This window comes from Myxocyprinus asiaticus, chromosome 43, assembly GCF_019703515.2.
Source record: "Myxocyprinus asiaticus isolate MX2 ecotype Aquarium Trade chromosome 43, UBuf_Myxa_2, whole genome shotgun sequence".
Classification (NCBI taxonomy): domain Eukaryota; kingdom Metazoa; phylum Chordata; class Actinopteri; order Cypriniformes; family Catostomidae; genus Myxocyprinus; species Myxocyprinus asiaticus.
Genome location: NC_059386.1, coordinates 35,122,692 through 35,142,295, shown reverse-complemented (window position 1 = coordinate 35,142,295; position 19,604 = coordinate 35,122,692). Strand labels below are relative to the sequence as shown.

The 19,604-nt window shown below is 37.6% G+C and overlaps 1 protein-coding gene across 1 annotated transcript in view; it reads left to right on the top strand.

Annotated features, from left to right (window-relative positions):
* The window catches only part of LOC127433960 (myosin-IIIb), a 53,003-nt gene that overhangs the window by 13,908 nt on the left and 19,491 nt on the right, over positions 1 to 19,604 (top strand). The window contains exons 5-13 of the mRNA XM_051686356.1: positions 4,604 to 4,706; positions 4,844 to 5,000; positions 5,520 to 5,622; positions 8,707 to 8,832; positions 13,678 to 13,786; positions 13,909 to 14,025; positions 15,961 to 16,061; positions 16,273 to 16,359; positions 18,415 to 18,480. Of these exons, the coding sequence (XP_051542316.1) occupies positions 4,604 to 4,706; positions 4,844 to 5,000; positions 5,520 to 5,622; positions 8,707 to 8,832; positions 13,678 to 13,786; positions 13,909 to 14,025; positions 15,961 to 16,061; positions 16,273 to 16,359; positions 18,415 to 18,480 (969 nt within the window). The remainder of the gene's footprint in view (positions 1 to 4,603; positions 4,707 to 4,843; positions 5,001 to 5,519; positions 5,623 to 8,706; positions 8,833 to 13,677; positions 13,787 to 13,908; positions 14,026 to 15,960; positions 16,062 to 16,272; positions 16,360 to 18,414; positions 18,481 to 19,604) is intronic.

Sequence of the window (19,604 nt, the reverse complement as noted above, 5' to 3'; positions counted from 1 at the left end):
TGAGAGGGGAAAGCACGAGCAGCTGTGAAATGAAACTTTGTATACATCTGCTCCAGATATCCTCTGAATGCTCAACAGTTTACTGGGGAAAATTATTGACCGACTAGTAAGTCCAGTGACGACTAGCAGCATCAGAACCATTTAGTTTACTAGTCTTGTACCTACAAAAATTGGCCCCATTCACTGTCATTGTAAGTGTCAGTAAAAAAGGAGGAACGAGTCATAATATATTTTTGTGGTAATCAACATTATGCCACAAATGCAACAAGTCTTTGTTTGCAGATGTTTTTCAGTGAAAAGAGAGAAACATGGCATCTGTTTGCCCTGGAGTATTTATATTCATGTGCGATTTATCAAAATATAAAACTACTGCTAACATAAACAATCTTTTTGTTCTAAGCGTTTTCCATTTTAATGGTAGGAATGTTAAAGTGTGAAGTTTTCTTAATGAATAAGTTGGCATAATGTTCAACAATAAACGTACTATTGTTGGATCTCTGATTTATAATGAGATGCTATTATGTATATATAATATAAACACACAGTATTCGTGTGCATGATTTTAACATTAGAAAAACTTACTGTGGAATCTATTAAAAACTGTTTGCACATCATTCAGAATATCGTGAGAACTTCGCTATCATTTTCAAAACACAAAGTTTGAAGGATGTACAATCAAATTGACACTTTGAACATTTTCAAACATTATGAGAATGATTTTCAAATACTATTATACAACAGTTATTTCCAAAACTGAACAAAATAGCTTGGCATATTGTGTCCTAAGTGTCAGTTATTCTGTATTAACTTAAAACAGTATCGCACTTGCGATTGTGCTGTTGTAGTAAATATCAGCACGGCTGTGATTTGGTTATATGCACAAAGCAAATTCAAGTGCTTAACAAGTGCTTAAAAAGCCACATTAGAAGGGGGTGCCTGGATAGCTCAGTGGTAAAATACGCTGGCTATCACTCCTGGAGTTTGCTAGCTCGCTAGTTCGAATCCCAGGGCATGCTGAGTGACTCCAGCCAGGTCTCCTAAGCAACCAAATTGGCCCAGATGCTAGGGAGGGTAGAGTCACATGGGGTAACTTCCTTGTGGTTGCTATAATGTGGTTCGTTCTCGATGGGGCACGTGGTGAGTTGAGCGTGGTTGCCACAGTGGATGGTGTGATAGCCGCACTATGTCTCCGTGGCAACGTGCTCAACAAGCCACATGATAAGATGCATGGGTTGACAGTCTACACCACCCGGACTGAGGCAAATCACTATGTGACCATGAGGACTTAAAAGCACATTGGGAATTGGGCATTCCAAATTGGGAGAAAAAAAAAAAGCCACGTTAGAGCGTTCCAAATACACTTGTTTTAAGAACATTTGTTAATAACGGTTGTGTGTTGATATTTTCACAACCTTTACATAATGTCAGCCAATGTTTATGGAACATTGGTGCTTTTAAAGCAACTGATTTGTTTCCCTGGCAAATTATATTTAGAATATAAGTTTCGAGACAAGAGTGTATGTTCTGAGATTGGTTTATTAATAGTTTTCTCACTACTGTCTCAGTTGAACATCCTGTCTGGGGAAGTACTTAGAGACATTTGAGATCTTTAGGAAGTGACCTCGGCGCTATGAATCCGTGCATCAGCCAGAACTTTACGCCTGCTGGTGTGAGTCAGGAAAACCTTGCGATTATATTACTCAATCACGATACAATACACTTTGGCCCACTTGTGTATGGACTGACGATCTTTGTTCCATGTGACCCTGATTCCACCTTCCTTAAATATAGTTCCAAATAACTTATTTCAACATCCTGTTCCTAGAACGTTTAATGTAGAGGTGACGTGTGTGATTATATTTTATGTTAAAATACTTTCTTGTACCCCAGATTAGTATACAGAGACAATTAAAAGTAAGCTATTTGTAGGTTGATTCCCACTAAAGTGTAAACACCGTGTCAATCAAAACATCCCAAACAGCACGGGATGGCAACATTGGCTCAGTCAATGACGTGAGTTTTGTACGAGTGTTTGTTTTATTTTTGCAATTCTGTTTCATGTTAATTTAGCACAGAAATGACTCATGTCACCTTTAAGACGTTTATCTTGAAGAATATCTTCAGTTGACTCAGTGTGTGTGTGTGTGTGTGTGTGTGTGTGTACATAGTTCATTCTCTGCTTCTAAAGCAGAATAACTGGTTGGAGGATCTCGAGAAAAAAAGCAGTCAAACAAAATGTTTTCCAGAGGTTTCCTTTTTCAGTTTCTGTCCGCTCCCTTTCTTGTCAGTTGTTTCATGGAGGACGAAGCCAGAAGGTCTTTAAATGGTCTTAGAGGAAGCTTTTAGTTCATTTGGTCTTAGAAGAATCTGATGAGAAATGTTTGAGTTCATATTGAAACCTCTGACTTTGGATGTCAAATCTGATCACAGTGTGAGACATTGTTGAGATCTCTTTTGAAACTCTAGAGGAAACTCTAGGGTCTTGAAGCACCAAAGAGATCTAACTTGTTATTGTTAATGTATTCATATGACAGTATATGTTTTCTGAACAACCTGCCTTTAAACGCCTCATCCCCAGGATACCACATCTACATAAGTTTTTATTCAATCTGTCTCTTTGAGTATACAAACCATATTTGCGTAACTTTTTCAACCACACTAAAGATGACTATATGTCATTTATTAAAATCAGAGTTCAAGTTGGGTGTATTGTGTCTGTGGAAATACAACTTGTTTGTGATCTGGTATGTTCTGCTGGGGAGGATGCTTGTTTTATCAAATGCATTTGCTAAACAACAGTGCTTGGCACACATCCACAATTCTAATGCTCATTTTAGCATTCGAATGTGCATTTTTACGGTGGACAGGGCGGGAATTTATTTCTGAAATAGTTTTGCATTCCCTTGTAATAGTTTGCATTCCCTCGCTATAAATTTACCATGGTTTTACCACAGTAACCATATTTTAACCATGGTAATCAGAGTAAAAACAATAGTAATAATACAGGAAAAAAAAACTGGTAATAAAAATCATAATTTTGTGGTTATTATGGTTTTACTATATAAATACCAAAGTTTAACTATGGTTTTACTTTAGTAATACTGTAGTCGCCATGACTGTTGTAGGTTAATCATGTTTTGTTTTTGTTTTTTGGCGGAAACCATGGTTTTACTATAGTAATATTGTAGTAACTATGAAAAGTTAGTTAAGTAACCATGTTTTTTAGCGGAAACCATAGTTTTAATAAAGTATAGTGTATACATATAGAAACCATGGTTTTTCTACAGATTAACAATGGTAATGCTTGATATTGCTATGGTTTTACAACAAATACCATAATAAAACACAACTATTGCGAGGGAATGCAAAACATATTGCTTGGGTACGCAAAACTTATAGTGAGGGAACGCAAAACTGTTGCTTGGGTACGCAAAAGTTATTGAGAGGGAACGCAAAACGTATCGCGAGGGAACGCAAAACGTATCGCGAGGGAACGCAAAACGTATCGCGAGGGAACGCAAAACGTATCGCGAGGGAACGCAAAACGTACTGCGAGGGAACGCAAAACGTATCTGCGAGGGAACGCAAAACGTACTGCGAGGGAACGCAAAACGTATCGCGAGGGAACGCAAAACGTATCGCGAGGGAACGCAAAACGTATCGCGAGGGAACGCAAAACGTACTCGCGAGGGAACGCAAAACGTATCGCGAGGGAACGCAAAACGTATCGCGAGGGAACGCAAAACTTATTGAGAGGGAACGCAAAACTTATTGTGAGGGAACACCAAACTATTTCAGAAAAAAATTCCCGCCCTGTGCTCTAAGTGGTTAAGGGGCATAAAAATGCACATTTGAGTAAAAAAAACAGCTAGACATGACACAACAGTTAAATGCGTCCGTCTAGTGCATGCTGGCCCCGGTCTTGTGCGGTTGTGTCTTGACTATGCTTTTCTCTCATATCAGCATCTCGCAGCATAAGCATTAGTTACTTAATTAGGTATGTAATGAAAAACAGTGTGGTAGCACCAGTTTTATGAAGTTTGAGTTCGTAGTATTAGTATGTGCAACAGTAAGTTAACATGGAACTGTCTGTTTTAGCGTTTCTTGTCACATTTTGCTTTTTTACTTAATATTTGAAAATATTAACTGGCTAAATCTTTTGACTTTATAATTTACGCACATTTGATGACAGCCAGACATACAATCACTACAACATGGTGCTGATTGGTTTATATTGATTTGTTGCATCCTTTTGTGGACGTAGGAGACAACGTCGATTTAAAAATTGTGCGTCTTTTAGATTTCTCCCTTACCTGAAATAATGTCTTGAAAATTTTAATATAATTCTAATTTTGTTTTTCAGCCCTGTTGACAGCCCTTAAATGCTCATTTCACAGTGTGGTGCATACAGCGTAATGCTTGAAAAAATGTGCTTTCTGAAAAATAAGCATTAGCGATCGGATTGGTGTCGACTGATCACAGTTGGTTATCGTATTGGCCTCAAATTTCCTAATCTGTGACTTATTTGAATCGTTACACCTCTACTGCGTAGATCAATTTTTGTGGCCATCACACTGACATGAGTGTGGTTGTGTTTGAATAGATGAATCCACTTCTCGAAGCCTTTGGAAACGCACAGACGGTCATGAACGACAACAGCAGCCGCTTCGGGAAGTATATCCAGCTACGCTTCCAGAACTCTTCAGGTTTGTAGAGTGGATCGAGCAATTTCTTTCTACTGACCATAAAGAATCGTACCAATTGCAGCTTTCATTGGGTGTGTTTCTTGATCAATGTATTATTTATTGGTTAAACATTAACCTGAGCTTCTCAATCTTTGCAGTCAAAGGAGCCAAAATCAATGAGTATCTTCTTGAGAAATCTCGTGTGGTTCATCAGGATGAAGGGGAACAAAACTTTCACATCTTCTACTTCATGTTGGCTGGAATTTCCTCAGAAGATAAAGAGATCTACGGTCTCCTGGACCCTACGCACTACCGGTGAGTCACCTGTGACGTCATGCCCTCGTAAATACCGGATGAGCAACATGTTTATGATGTATGTCATAGATTAGCATGTTACCCATGCGTTTAATTGAAAGGTGTGTAACATGACCACACCTATAAAACTATTTGTGGCACGGACGGCATGTTTCTTTGTGAGACGTTTGTTGTGTAGATGGTCGATGCGTAATTGTCAGGTGAGGAATTTATTGTAGGGTTTTAATGAGCATCATAAAACTCATCATTCTAGCTCTAGAATCTGATTGGTTGAGCTGTATAATAGCTGATATATGCATCAAATAATGCAGAAACGTTTAATAAATGTGGTTTTAACACAGTTAAAGGTATTTTAGGCAATTCAGTGTAACATCCAGTCACAAGTAGCTTATTGCATTATGTTATGTTAAGTGGTGTTTGAAAATGTAATAAGCAAAGTAATGCATTGTTTCATGTAAACAAAGCTGATTGGATGTTTATGAAATAACAGTATCTTTACAGTTTCTCTGTGTCTGTCAGTTATTTGAATGGCAGGTTTGGGCAAGAAGACGTGGTGCAGAACTGGCGTGTGAAATATGCTGAAGTGTGTAACGCCATGGACATGGTGGGCTTTGAAGAGCAGGTAACGCAGAGCTTAAAAATAATAGTTTTTTTAATTAAAAATATTGATGATATCATCACAGTAAATAAGAAGTTCATGTTGACTTAAAAAAATGATGACCAGTTGTAGCTCTTAAAATTAGAGGTTGACGGATATATCGGTTTTACTGAATAATTGGTGCCGATCGTTGCTTTTTTAAACTATCGGGTTTTCGACAAAAATCTATGCCAATAGTTGTCGATAAAAAGCTTTATTTGGTAAATATTAAATATAGAGAATTGTAACGGAGCCAAGTCTCCGTCATTTCAAAATAAGAGTCATGTGTTATGAATCGATTTTAAAAACTATCGGCCGATTAATCTGTGCCTACAGTTGCTTTTTGGAACTATTGGTTTTCGACAAAAATCTGTGCCGATAGTTGTCGATAGTTTTTTTTAGTTTTTTGTGTTTCTCTGATAATTAAGTTTTTTCAATGGAAGTTAGGCCATGCATAGAAAAATGAGACTATATGGAAACTTTCTTCGTCAGCATATACATCATGTCTCCATATATTGTGAATAATAACAATAATAATATATAGGCTATAAAAAGCTTAATTTGGTAAATATTAAATATAGAGCATTGTAATGGAGCCAAGTCTCCGTCATTTCAAAATAAGAGTCCCCGGTGTGTTCAGGCTTGTTTATTGTTTAAAGTCCCACGTTATGCACCCAATATTGGGATTTTGGTTGAAAAATAAACTACATCTGGGATTTTATTCATTGTGGACTCTGGCCTCTTTGTCTGTGCCGACTAAGAAAATGTTATAACATTCTATGAACCGAGTTTAAAAACTATCGGACGATTAATCGGTTATTGGCCTTTTCCACCTCCTTAGTTATCATATCAGCAAAATCCACTATCAGTCGACCTCTACTTAAAGTATACACTTTCTCTTGTACACATAGTAAATGGGTCATTGATAAATAAGGTTGTCCGAGGTGATAAGAATTAGAAATATTTTAAAAATCTGGTTTAATAAAGACGCTGACTACCACACCTGGAGTCGCAAGTTCAAATCCAGGGCGTGCTGAGTAACTCCAGTTAGGCTTCCTAAGCAACCAGTTGGCCCGGTTGCTAGGGAGGGTAGAGTCACATGGGGTAACCTCCTCGTGGTCGCTATAATGTGGTTCCCGCTCTCGGTGGGGCACGTGGTGAGTTGTGCGAGGATGCCGCGGAGAATAGCGTGAAGCCTCCACACACACTTTGTCTCTGCGGTAATGTGCTCAAAAAGCCACATGATAAGATGCAGCGGATTGACAGTCTCAGACGCGGAGGCAGCTGAGATTCGTACTCCGCCACCCAGATTGAGGCGAGTCACTATGCCACCACGAGGATTTAGAGCGTATTGGGGAGAAAAGGGGAGAAAATCCCCCCCCCGGTTTAAAGCTGGTTTAAAGCACGTGTCAACTTCATAGACATCAAATCACTTGAAAAATAGGATTTTGTACAAAAGATTTATGTAATGACTTTAAAAATGTCATGTGGTGCAACCATCAAGTAAAAGGTATTAAAATTGTTTCCTTGCACCTTGAATACATGAGTTAGGGATGGCACCGATCCAATACCTGGATTGGAATCGGCTCCGATACTGACATTTCTAGACGGATCGTGTATTGGTCTGACGAGCCCGATCCAAATCTGATACTGTGTGTTAGTCATGTTCGTTACTGTCAAGCTCCAAAAATGACATAAAAGAACCATAAAAGCACCACTGAAGTAGTTCATTTTATTCAAAGGCACTTGATGATGTGCGATTAGCTCTGTGAATCACAAAAGGCTGAATTTAATAAGTAAATATATAAAATGCACGTGCAGCGCCAGTGCGTTAGTGAATGCCGCTGCTCTGTTGACACACACGCACATACTCACGGCTATTTTTAGCCTTCATATGGTGGGGAATATTTGAGCGCTACTCACGAACAACACCTCAAATGTAGATGCTCAATAGTTTGGTGCACTTCAGTTCACAAAAATTCAAGGGGGATGATGTTGTCAAAGATTTGTTTTTTTTTGGGGGGGTGTTCATAGACAAATTAGGTTGTCCAAAGTGTTAAAATTAGAAGTATTTTTAAAATCTAGTTTAAAACACTTGTCAAGTTCTTAGAAATGTAATCTTTGTGTCCAATTTCGTTTCAATTAAAAAAAAAAAACCTTTTATAGCATTTAAAAAAAAATAAACATTAAAATTGTCATGTGGTGTAACCGTCAAGTAAAAAGCATTATAATACTTTCTTTACACCTTGAATACATGAGAGTACAAACAACTTTTCCCAAGCAAATTGTCCAAGGTAAAAAATATATTCTTTTTGTAAATATTATGCATTTTTGAGTCAAGAAGTTTTCTCAGGGTTACACCACATGACTGGAAAAAAGGGACCTTTTCATAAAAATGTCAAAATAAATAACAGATGTTTTTTTATTTTTTTATTTTACTTCACACAATCTTGAGGGTCTAAAGGGATCCACTCTGTTTTATGTTTTTTATGCTCGACATAAACAACAAATTTGCTATACATGTTGGTTACACCACATGACTTTGATTTGGTGGACAAAAGTGTTTTTTTTTAAATATGAATCATATTTTAAAACTCGACTGTTTTTGTTGTTGTTGTTGTTGTTTTTATTAAGAAAATAGCAATAAAAGATTATTCAGCACAACTCATGCCAACATTTCTTTTTTTCAAGAATTTCAGCTTTTAATGAGACTGATGTTTTTTTTTTACTGTCTCCAGACGGTTGCACCACATGACTTTTTTTTTTTTTTTTTTTACTTTAAGCCCCAGAAAAAATATCAAAATGACTTTGAACTCAGTAATTGAAAACATGTTCATCATAGAAGAGGTGTATTCAAGTGATTGTTTTGTGTGAATTGCGTTTGTAATGTATTTTTGGATAATATATTAGACACGGACATGAAGATGAGTATCACGTCATTGACTCGTATAACAATTTTAACCCAAAATCTTAACATACTGTATCAACTACCCAAATATGAAATTCAATAAATTCATCACATAGAAGTATTCTGTGAACAGTTGATCATTTATACCATCTCATTTACAGGAAAAGGTGGACATGATGACTATTCTGGCTGGAATTCTGTCACTGGGGAACATCATGTTTGAAACGACAGACAACGACATACTGAAAGTGTCTGAGACGTCACGTGGCTGGTTAAAAGTGACTGCTGTGAGTTTCCTGTTCTTTTCTGCAGATGTTGGTGTCTTGCGATTGCTAATGCTTCACAGATCACAATGTGTCAAGATAGGTGTGAGCACTTTTAACCACTAGTGAAGCTTTCTGTTTACTGTGAAGTGGATTTGAACCCTGCTGTTTAAACAGTGCTATTTAAGTAAACACATGTGAAGACAATAAAAAGGAAAGTTCAAACCGCTTTAATGCATTCGAGTTAATGCGGCAAAAATGCTTCTACAGATGCATGGAAAAGGATAATGGTGGAAAAGAAGCTAGAAGTTTATCAGCCCATCACATGCAGTGTAAAACAAATTAAACTTTTTACATTTTCGTGTGTTTGCTTGTGCAAACTTACTGCCACAATACAGTTATTGATGGGAGTCTTAGGGAGTTTAATGATTCGGTTCCGATTACTCTTAAAGGGATAGTTCACCCAAAAATGAAAATTCAGTCATTGTTTACACACCACTGTGTTGTCATAACCCCATATGACTTACTTTCTTTTTCTTAACACAAAGGGAGAAATTGTGAAAAAATGTTGTGCTCAGTGATGTCATACAATGGTAGTTTATGGTGACCACCTCTTCAAGCTTCAAAAGAACACAAAAGTATAATTCAGAAGTCTAAAAAATTATTCCATGAGACTCATGATTGTTATGAAAGCATACGATAAGATTTGATGTGAAACAAACCGAAATCAAATGTATTATTTAGTGAAAATGTTCACTGACCGTTGATCTGTGTGCGTTCACAATAGAGCACGAGAGCAACAGTTCACACAGCCCCCTCATGACATTGGGGCTTTCAAGTGAAAACTTGTTTTGTTTATCTAAAAACAAGTCCAGTGACAACGGAACACAACAAAACTACACACAAAACACAGAACAGAACTTACTAAACATGTCTGAAGAGTTTGTAGTCCAACAATTGATGCATTTCTATGCCCAGCCTTATTTTTTGAAAGATTCTGGACCGGTGCCAGTTCACAGTGGATGGAGTTACCTGCGCGATGCCGGAAATAGAAAACAAGCGATCGATAGAATGTGCCGTCACTCGTCACTCATGGTTAGGACAAAAACTATGATTACCATAGAAAATATACCTTATATCGAGTGTCGTTGCCGTCAGGTTGGGACACGGTGTGACTGTTGCTGTTTGTAGCCTCCTCTATGGGTGTTTTCACACTTGGTCCATTTCAGGGGTCTGAGCTCAGTTCTGGGGATTTTTGGCCCATATGTGAACACACCAAATGATCTCAGACTCCTTAAAAGCAAACCGAGCTGAGAACATCGAGAGGTGTTCTGAGTACGGTTTGCTTGCAGCCTTTGGTTAGGTTCGCTAATAACATGCATTGTGAACAAAAAGCGACCCGGGCTCACTTGAGTTATCCAGTCACGTAATACCAAACATGTTTGGTGCTGACAGATTCCAGTACTCGGGAAATGACAATGCGAGCACCAGAGAGACGTGACGAGCCACTTGCTCTGTTTCTATGGATATGACAGAGAGAGATGCATATTAAAACTATTGTAAACTGCACACAAAACAAACTCAAAGGTCTTTCTTTAGTGTTCTGTGAAAATGAAGATTTGAGGGTTTAACCGGATGCCTTGAAAACCGCATGAAAGTTAAGAGATTACGATCTATGAATGGAAGTAACCCAAGGGTGTCAGTAAATTAAACAAATTGATTAATCTTATTGTTTGTTGTTAATAAGACTACCATGATTGAATGCTGAATTTTGCCTCTAAAACCAGTATTTTTATATAAAAATACAATGCATTCAATTCTGTTACATTACTTTTCTTTGTAATTATATAGAATTACAAGTTTTATTGAATATAGACACATGTTCTTATCCTGCTTATTCATTTTGAGAGCAGTAAACATGTTTATATTATAAGTTAATACATAGAGCTATTTGTACTCTTAACATTAAATGTAGCCCTAATAATTATAATACATACAATATTTTTTAAAGTGGGCTCGGTCCCACAAATGACACAGAGTGTGAATGCAAAAAGGACTGAGACCCCGTAACTCGTAAAGTGGACCAAAAAGAGATCTGAGCCCACTTACAAGCTCTCAGACAGTGTGACTTTTTGGTCCACTAAAAGGGGTCTGATTTTGGTTCTTTTAAAGAGGACTCAAGTTTGAAAACACCCTATGTTTCTGTTTGATTTCCGAGTACTCCGTTCAAAAAATAAGGCTGGGCATAGAAATGCATCAATTATTCGACTACAAACTCTTCAGACATGTTTAATAAGTTCTGTTCTCTGTTTTGTGTACTGTTGTCACAATCACTGTGGAAAACCTGTTTTTAGATAAACAAATTTTCACTTGAATGCCCCAATGTCATGAGGGGGCTGCGAGAACTGTTGCTCTCGTGCCCTATCATGCATGCACACAGATCAAGGGTCAGTGAAAATTTTCACTTAATAATACATTTGATTTAGGTTTGTTTCTCACCAAATGAGACTCATGGAATAATTTATTAGACTTCTGAATTATACTTGGTATGTGGTCATTAAGGTGTTCTGATTGGTTTTCTATGGGATAACTAGCAGGTTCATGTTTGCTTGTGTGTTTAGAGTGTTTTTTTGTGGGGTGTGGGGGGCGGGGGTTATGGTTACTAACTGGCAAAATTATGGCTTGGGTCACTCCTTAAGCGTAAATCTTTTTTTAGCTGTTTAAATGTCCGGCAGGTGAAAATTGCAAGTCTGAGCTATTAGTAATAATAATGCTTGCCTTAGCAAGAGCCATTAACAAGCCGTTTGCTCACACAAGATGTCAGGATGGTGTTCTCAGGAGATTTAGCTTACAGTCCCAGCATCACCTCTATCGCCCTACTGTTTAATCTGGTGAATTACGAGGTGCTAGCACACAAAGAAAACTCTTTTAAGCCTAAACTGAAGGAGACGTGGGCTCTGTCTACATCTGGCTTTTATGATAACACACACAAAGCATCGAAAGGTCACGAGCAGCTATGTTTAGATTCTATTAGGCCGTCATACACAATTCAGGCAGTTAATAGAAGTATAACGCATTTCCTGATGCAGGTTTATTTCCATATATCAAAAGATCCACACTTTAACGTGCTTGAGCCAGTAAGATTGATGTTTCTTTTGTGACCAATGTTTATGTTCACAAACGGTCCCCAGTATCTAAACCCACATATTAGCATGACCTTAACGATATAACATTTACATCTTGGTTGACTTGTCACATTTGGTTAATCATTGTTCTTTTAAAGTGGCAGGATCTGCTTCTTTTAAGTGCTTGTTTGTGTTGTAGAACAGTTTACAATTAGCAAAGTAGAACTTATTTAACGTTCTTTGCTTGCTGATTTGTCCCAAGAGTTAAAACACTGTGACTGTGGCGCTATCAAAACATTGCTTTGTTTGTTTGAGCATTACGACCAGCCTGACAGGGCAACATTTACTCAACCAATAGTGTGAGTTTGGGTTGGGACTATCTGTTTGCCAGACCAATGGCAGATGGGAGAAGTGTTCGGGAAACCTGTTGAAAAACAGTCAGTAGTTTTGCTATTCTGTTTGGAGACATTAGTCATGCAGAAATGACACACTTCACTTTGGATATCAATTATCCCCTCAAAAGTAGCTCAGTCAGTAAAGACGCTGACTACCACCACTGGAGTCACGAGTTCGAATCCAGGGTGTGTTGAGTGACTCCAGCCAGGTCTCCTAAGCAACCAGATTGACCCGGTTGCTAGGGAGGGTAGAGTCACATGGGGGTAACCTCCTCGTGGTCGCTATAATGTGGTTCACTCTCAGTGGGGTGCGTGGCAAGTTGTGCGGTAATGTGCTCAACAAGTCACGTGATAAGATGCGCGGATTGACGGTCTCAGGTGCGGAGGCAACTGAGATTCGTCCTCCACCACCCGGATTGAGGCGAGTCACTACGCCACCACGAGGACTTAGAGCGCATTGGGAATTGGGCATTCCAAATTGGTGAGAAAAAGTGAGGGGAAAAAAAAAATTATCAAAAATGTATAGTCCGTTCGATAAGGTAAAGTTTATTTATATATGCACAATAATAATTCAAAATGCTTTATAGCCATTGTTAATAATAAAAAAAAAAAGATTAAAGGTCCTTTTAAGAACATAAAAAAAATGAAGAAAAACAATATTAACTAAAGCTTAATTTAAAAATAGATAATAAATAAATGGATGTAAAATGTGTGTGTGTGTGTGTGTGTGTGTGTGTGTGTGTGTATGTGTATATATATATATATATAAATATATATAAAAATAAACTAAATTAAATGCAGTGAGAGAATAATGCATACACTGCAAAAAATATTTTTCTTAATTAGTATTTTGGTCTTGTTTTCTAGTAAAAATATCTAAACATTCTTAAAACAAGATACATTTACTTGACAAGCAAAATGGCATGAGATAGTTTGTCTTGTTTTCAGAGAAATCTAACTAAATTTAGTGAGGTTTATGCTTAAAAGTTAAAACAACTATTTGCCAATGGGATAAGACAAATAAATGTAATTCAAAGGGAAAACAAGTTTTTTTTTTTTTTTTTTCTCTTGTTTTAAGCATAAAATGTACATTTTGTCAGATATTTCTGAAAACCAGACTTAATACCCTATGCCATTTTACTTGTTGAGTAAATATATCTTGTTTTAAGAATATTAAGATATTTTTACTGGAAAACCAGACAAATATACTGATTAAGAAAATGATTTTTTTTGTCCCTAACCTCAGGCCTAAGCTTAAAGAAATGTTTGAGGTTCAATATAAGTTGAGCTAAATTAACAGCATTTATGGCATAATGCGCATAAACGTGTGTGTTGTTGTTTGTAAGCAGGGTCAGTTTGGTGTTCAAGAAGGGGATTTATTGAAGAGTTTGACCTGCACCACGTCAGTGACACGAGGAGAGGCCATCCAACGCCTGCACAACCAGCAGCAGGCCGAGGGTATGCTTTCATTTTACACTTACTTTCTCATTCAGCCTTACATCACTGGTGTGATTGACATGTGTGATACTGTTCACATGCAAGCTGATTTTGAGTTTAAACCAATGATATTGTCATTTCAGATGCCAGAGATTCCATCGCTAAAGTGGCGTACGGTCGAGTGTTCGGATGGATCGTCAGTAAAATCAACGAACAGCTCGCACCAAAAATAGATTTTGATGTCGAACTCAATGAAATTGGTAAATATACCCATGGTAGTTCATTCAGTAAATTGTGAAATTCTCCTTTTGTGGTAGATACAGGTGGGTTTTTCGATAGCGGATGCTGATATTTAGAGTGCAGATATAATGCCAATAAATTCTAAATAATTCAATTTCAGTGTAGAAATAGATGCACATAAATTTGCTTAACCCCTTAAACTCTGGTGCATTTTTAGGCTGCCGCCCGCTATTTTTCACATTCAAATTTAAAAGCTCACCATTCACATACTGTGGACTAATTGCAAAAAATTGGTCTAATGTTTCAGAAAAAAACCCAGATAATAAAAAAAGACTTACAATTATTATTTATTAATAATTGTATGTGTTTATAATCTAATGATGAAGTTTTTTGGAAAAGAAATTCTTTTGTTTGTTGTTGTTCTAACTTTGTAAACATGTAATTCTGGTTCTGTTCACTCTACCTCACTTTGAAAAGTCTCATTTTATTCCACTAGATGGTAGCAAGCACTAGAAAAAAATAATTGTTTCTCTATCACATTCCATATCACAATATACAGATCTGAAATGTAGGTGGCGCTATAACACATTTTAGCCCTCACATATGTGCTCGTCCATAGACATTCAGTCTAATTTTCTGTTCAAGCACCACCCTCAATATTTCATTGAATATCTCGGCCTCTGAGTGGACTAGAAGCTCAATCTAAATGTCATACCTTTGTGATAATATATAACATTTTATCACCAATAGTCGAAAACATATTTTTCTGATGATTTGTTAAGCATGCTTTTCCTGCTGGATGGCATATTTTGTTCTGGACATTTAAGATATAACATTGGTTTATTCGGCCAAGCAAGCTCATAGACAAGTAAGCAATGGCTAATTTTTTTAGAAAACTAAAAGCAAAGATAAAGTTAAAAGCAGAGATAACGTTTTTGGGTACTCGGGGCTTACAGCAGCAGTTATCGGAGCATAAAATAGACGTTTTGTATTTGATGACTTACAGAAATCATATTTCACTTTGTGATTCTTTTAAAAATCTTTCGAACTGTGGTATTAGGGCAACAAAATAAACCTTCCTGAGAATGAGAGCTTTCATTTGATATGTGACTTGTCCATTTAGCTGCTATGTGAAGGACTTTTTATGTACTGTAAATATTTCTATCCCGTTACCTCTGGGGGGCGCTAATTTCCGACACGAATATTTTGAGGCCTTATTTTGTTATTTTAAGTAACATAATTGCAGAAGTGATGGTTATCTCTGAAAAGTTCAGATTCTAAGCTTTCAAATGATCCCTCATATGCCTGATGTATGTATACGGAGACTTTAATGTTTTAAGCGTACACTTTTTTTGCGATATAGCGCCCCCCTTTGGACTCACCGGCGAGCCCATAGAGTTTAAGGGGTTAAAATAAATGAACACTTATTTTACATTATATTTTGTTAAAATCCACCAAACATATATTATATTATACATATTAAACTAAATATTTTTTATTGATTGATAACGCTGTTGTTAGATTTAGGAACTTTTGAACTGTGCGTGATTATTGGCCTGTAATTAGCCTGTAATCTTTAAATGGCAAAATATAAGCGGTTTTATTACTTAATATTTTGGCCTGTCACTAGTGAATACCCTCAGGTTTTTAGCGTTAACCACACTATCCCCTAATACCAAAAATATAAACGTCTTACCAACATCTAAATTTTCCTTTCTTTTATTAGTCCAAGGCTGCTTGTCTGTGGTTGCTCATTCAAAGTAACCTGCTATTATATACTGTGTCTCACTTTCAGCTCGTAGGTTTTAAAATGCCATTTTAGTTAGATGTATGATTGCATTTATCCATTTAAATTGTATATTTTCTTCCATTTCTCTAAAACTAGTTGTAAAACTAGATTATTTTCCATCAATTGTTTTGAATGGATATAAAGTTTGCTCTTTCACTATTTACAGGAATCCTTGATATCTTTGGTTTTGAAAACTTCGCTGTGAACCGGTTTGAGCAGCTCTGCATTAATCTTGCCAATGAACAACTCCAGTATTTCTTTAACCATGTAAGTCGTGATTAGTGCTGGTTGCACTGTCTGTAAGAAATGGAGTTTAGATTTATGAATGTACTTCATAAAAGTCTTGGAAATATACCTGCCTCTAGTGCGGAATAATCAAAGGTTGTATTACGATTTAAATGCCACATTCAATTGTAGTAATAACATTTGCCATTCCATGATTCAAATGATCACATTTTCCATTTGATTTCACCTCTAGCACATTTTCCTAATGGAACAGAAAGAGTATAAAGAGGAAGGCATCACGTGGGAGAACATAACATACAAGGACAACAAACCCATACTGGTACAGAACATTTCTGTTGACCACGTTCACCCTCTGTGATTATCATGAATTCTCTCCTTTTTTTTCCTCCTCTCTGACTCCAAAAATACACCCGAGCTCTGAGTTTGGCAGGCAGTTGTGTGGTAAATCCCAAACACAGGAAGTGCTGATGCTGCAGCACACGTAGTTTGGAGAATCTCTCTCTTAATTGCTGAAAAGCAAAATTGTTGTGGTCTTTATATGAAGCTTGTTTATCACATTTGAAAACATGTATTAATGTACTAAAACAACGACCAGATTCCTCTCAGACATTCTGAAATGTTATAAAAATGATCTAATGCACACAATAACAAAGATAATCTCTTAAAGAGACTTCATTTATATGTTTGTGGTTTATCCCCATAGAATCCTATTATAAGGTAATGGCTTAAATGTGCTGGAAGCTATTTTTTTCATGGAAATGTATGCAAAAATATATATTTTTGAAGATATTACTGAAATAAGTGTCGTGAGATATCTCACCGGTCTCTGTGACATCACTAGACTCCGTAAACAGCAAACAAAATGTTTTCAGTGGTCCGTGGTCTTGACGCTTTTGACCTGTCAGTAATTTTGCGCGTTCTCATAGTATTGTACAGTAGTTGCAGCGAGTTATTGAGGTTTAATGCCATGTTGCTCATAACAGTTGTCAGTTGGGGGCGCTATTTTGCTGCTGTTGTTTTAAACAACAGTTTCTGCACGATACCGGTCTCAATAAACCTAATTTTTATCTTTGAAGGGCAGGGTTTTGGAAATAGGGGCGTGGCTAAATGAACGACTCAGTCTCGTGGAAATAGAACAGCTAAAATTGCTTACAGCACCTTTAAAATGCCAGAGCAACAGCCAACAAATGCAGAATATCTCTCAAACTTTGGTGTCATTAACACTGATGTCAAAAAACAAAGCAAAACGTTTAACTTTTACCATTGCGGGGGCCTGGGTGGCTCAGCGAGTATTGACGCTGACTACCACCTCTGGAGTCGCAAGTTTGAATCCAGGGCGTGATGTGTGACTCCAGTCAGGTCTCCGAAGCAACCAAATTGGCCCGGTTGCTAGGGAGGATAGAATCGCATGGGGTAACCTCCTCGTGGTCACGATTAGTGGTTCTCGCTCTCAATGGGGCGCGTGGTAAGTTGTGAGTGGATTGCGGAGAGTAGCATGAGCCTCCACATGCTGTGAGTCTCCACAGTGTCATGCACAGCGAGCCACGTGATAAGATGCACGGATTGACGGTCTCAGAAGCGGAGGCAACTGAGACTTATCCTCCACCACCCGGATTGAGGCGAGTAACTGCTCCACCACGAGGACCTACTAAGTAGTGGGAATTGGGCATTCCAAATAGGGAGAAAATTTTAACCTTTGAAAAGTAAACCGTTATGAAAGAAAATCCCTTTTAAAATAAATCTATTATAAAGAAAGTGCTTAATGTGGTACATTAAACCATGTTAATATTTTTCTTTACAATGGTTTTCCGTGGAAAAAAGCTTAACGTAAAACTGTGATTTGTGTTTTACAAATAAGGTGCAAAATAAAATGTGGTCACCAAAAGCTACAGCTGTTTCGATACGTTAAGCAAGATCAAGCTGTTTTATGGCTTCTACAGGGGAGAAAACAAAGATAACGTAAAAAAAACATTTTCCATTTTCCTTGGATTTCATTGTCGTTGTTTTTCAGTGTTGTTTCTGACGAGGTAAGAGGAAATATGGTTTTCCTGGTCATTGTTGTAATACATGATGCCACGTTAAGCGGTTTTCACTTTTACAGTGTTTTAAAATGTCCCACATTTTCAGATTCTTGGGTTGTTCTGCTCTGAAAATATGAACTCTGTCCTGTAATTAAGGTGTTTGCAGCAGCCGTCTGTTTTTAAAGCAGGAGAGTTGCAGTAGACTTGACTGTAAATCTAATTCAGTGAGGCTTGTTCTGCATAACTCCTAAACCACTGCGTTTCCTGTAGTGTAATAAGAGAGCAGCGAGAGAGAATACATTAATGGCAGTATGGAAAACTCACTCATGCCAGCATTTGTTTTTGTATTTCAGGATCTGTTCCTTACTAAACCCATCGGGATTTTCTCTCTCCTAGATGAACAAAGCGCCTTTCCTCAGGTGAGTGGAGAACGTTGGGTGTAGGGATGGAAATGATAAGGAATGTAACATTTCTGGTTACAATTACATCCCCACGTAATAATTCTATTCACACTGAGACCGTAACGAATGAAACGAAAACTATTTCACTCCTGTACAGTAGGAGGCGCTGTTGCTGTTCTACAAGCATACTTATACTTGTTTCCTGCCAGGACCATTTAGCACTCAGCTGTCAATGCTAGAGATTAATATATTTAATGCTGTTAAAGCATTTATTTAGCTAATTTGGCATAACTGTTTCATTATGTTTCTCAATTTTTTTTATGCATTTTGAAGAATATAGAATCTTGTTTTTTTTATGCGAGTGAGATGAGTAAAGAGTGCTGTTGCATAAATGTATACATCCTGTTTCTTTATATTTGCACATGCATTTTGCTACGAGTATATTCCAAACAAACTCCCGAACCCAACTTCTCTTTTTATAATGCCTGGATCAATCCCTGGATAATTTAGCATGAGGTACAGTGATATACACCATATTTCCAAAAGTATTTGCTCACCCATCCAAATAATTGAATTCAGGTGTTCCAATCACTTCCATGGCCACAGGTGTATAAAATGAAGCACCTAGGCATGCAGACTGCTTCTACAAACATTTGTGAAAGAATGGGCCGCTCTCAGGAGCTCAGTGAATTCCAGCGTGGTACTGTGATAGGATGCCACCTGTGCAACAAGTCCAGTCGTGAAATTTCCTCGCTACTAAATATTCCACAGTCAACTGTCAGTGGTATTATAACAAAGTGGAAGCGATTGGGAATGACAGCAACTCAGCCACGAAGTGGTAGGCCACGTAAAATTACAGAGCGGGGTCAGCGGATGCTGAGGCGCATAGTGTGCAGAGGTCGCCAACTTTCTGCAGAGTCAATCGCTACAGACCTCCAAAGTTCATGTGGCCTTCAGATTAGCTCAAGAACAGTGCGTAGAGAGCTTCATGGAATGGGTTTCCATGGCCAAGCAGCCGCATCCAAGCCATACATCACCAAGTGCAATGCAAAGCGTCGGATGCAGTGGTGTAAAGCACGCTGCCACTGGACTCTAGAGCAGTGGAGACGCGTTCTCTGGAGTGACGAATCACGCTTCTCCAT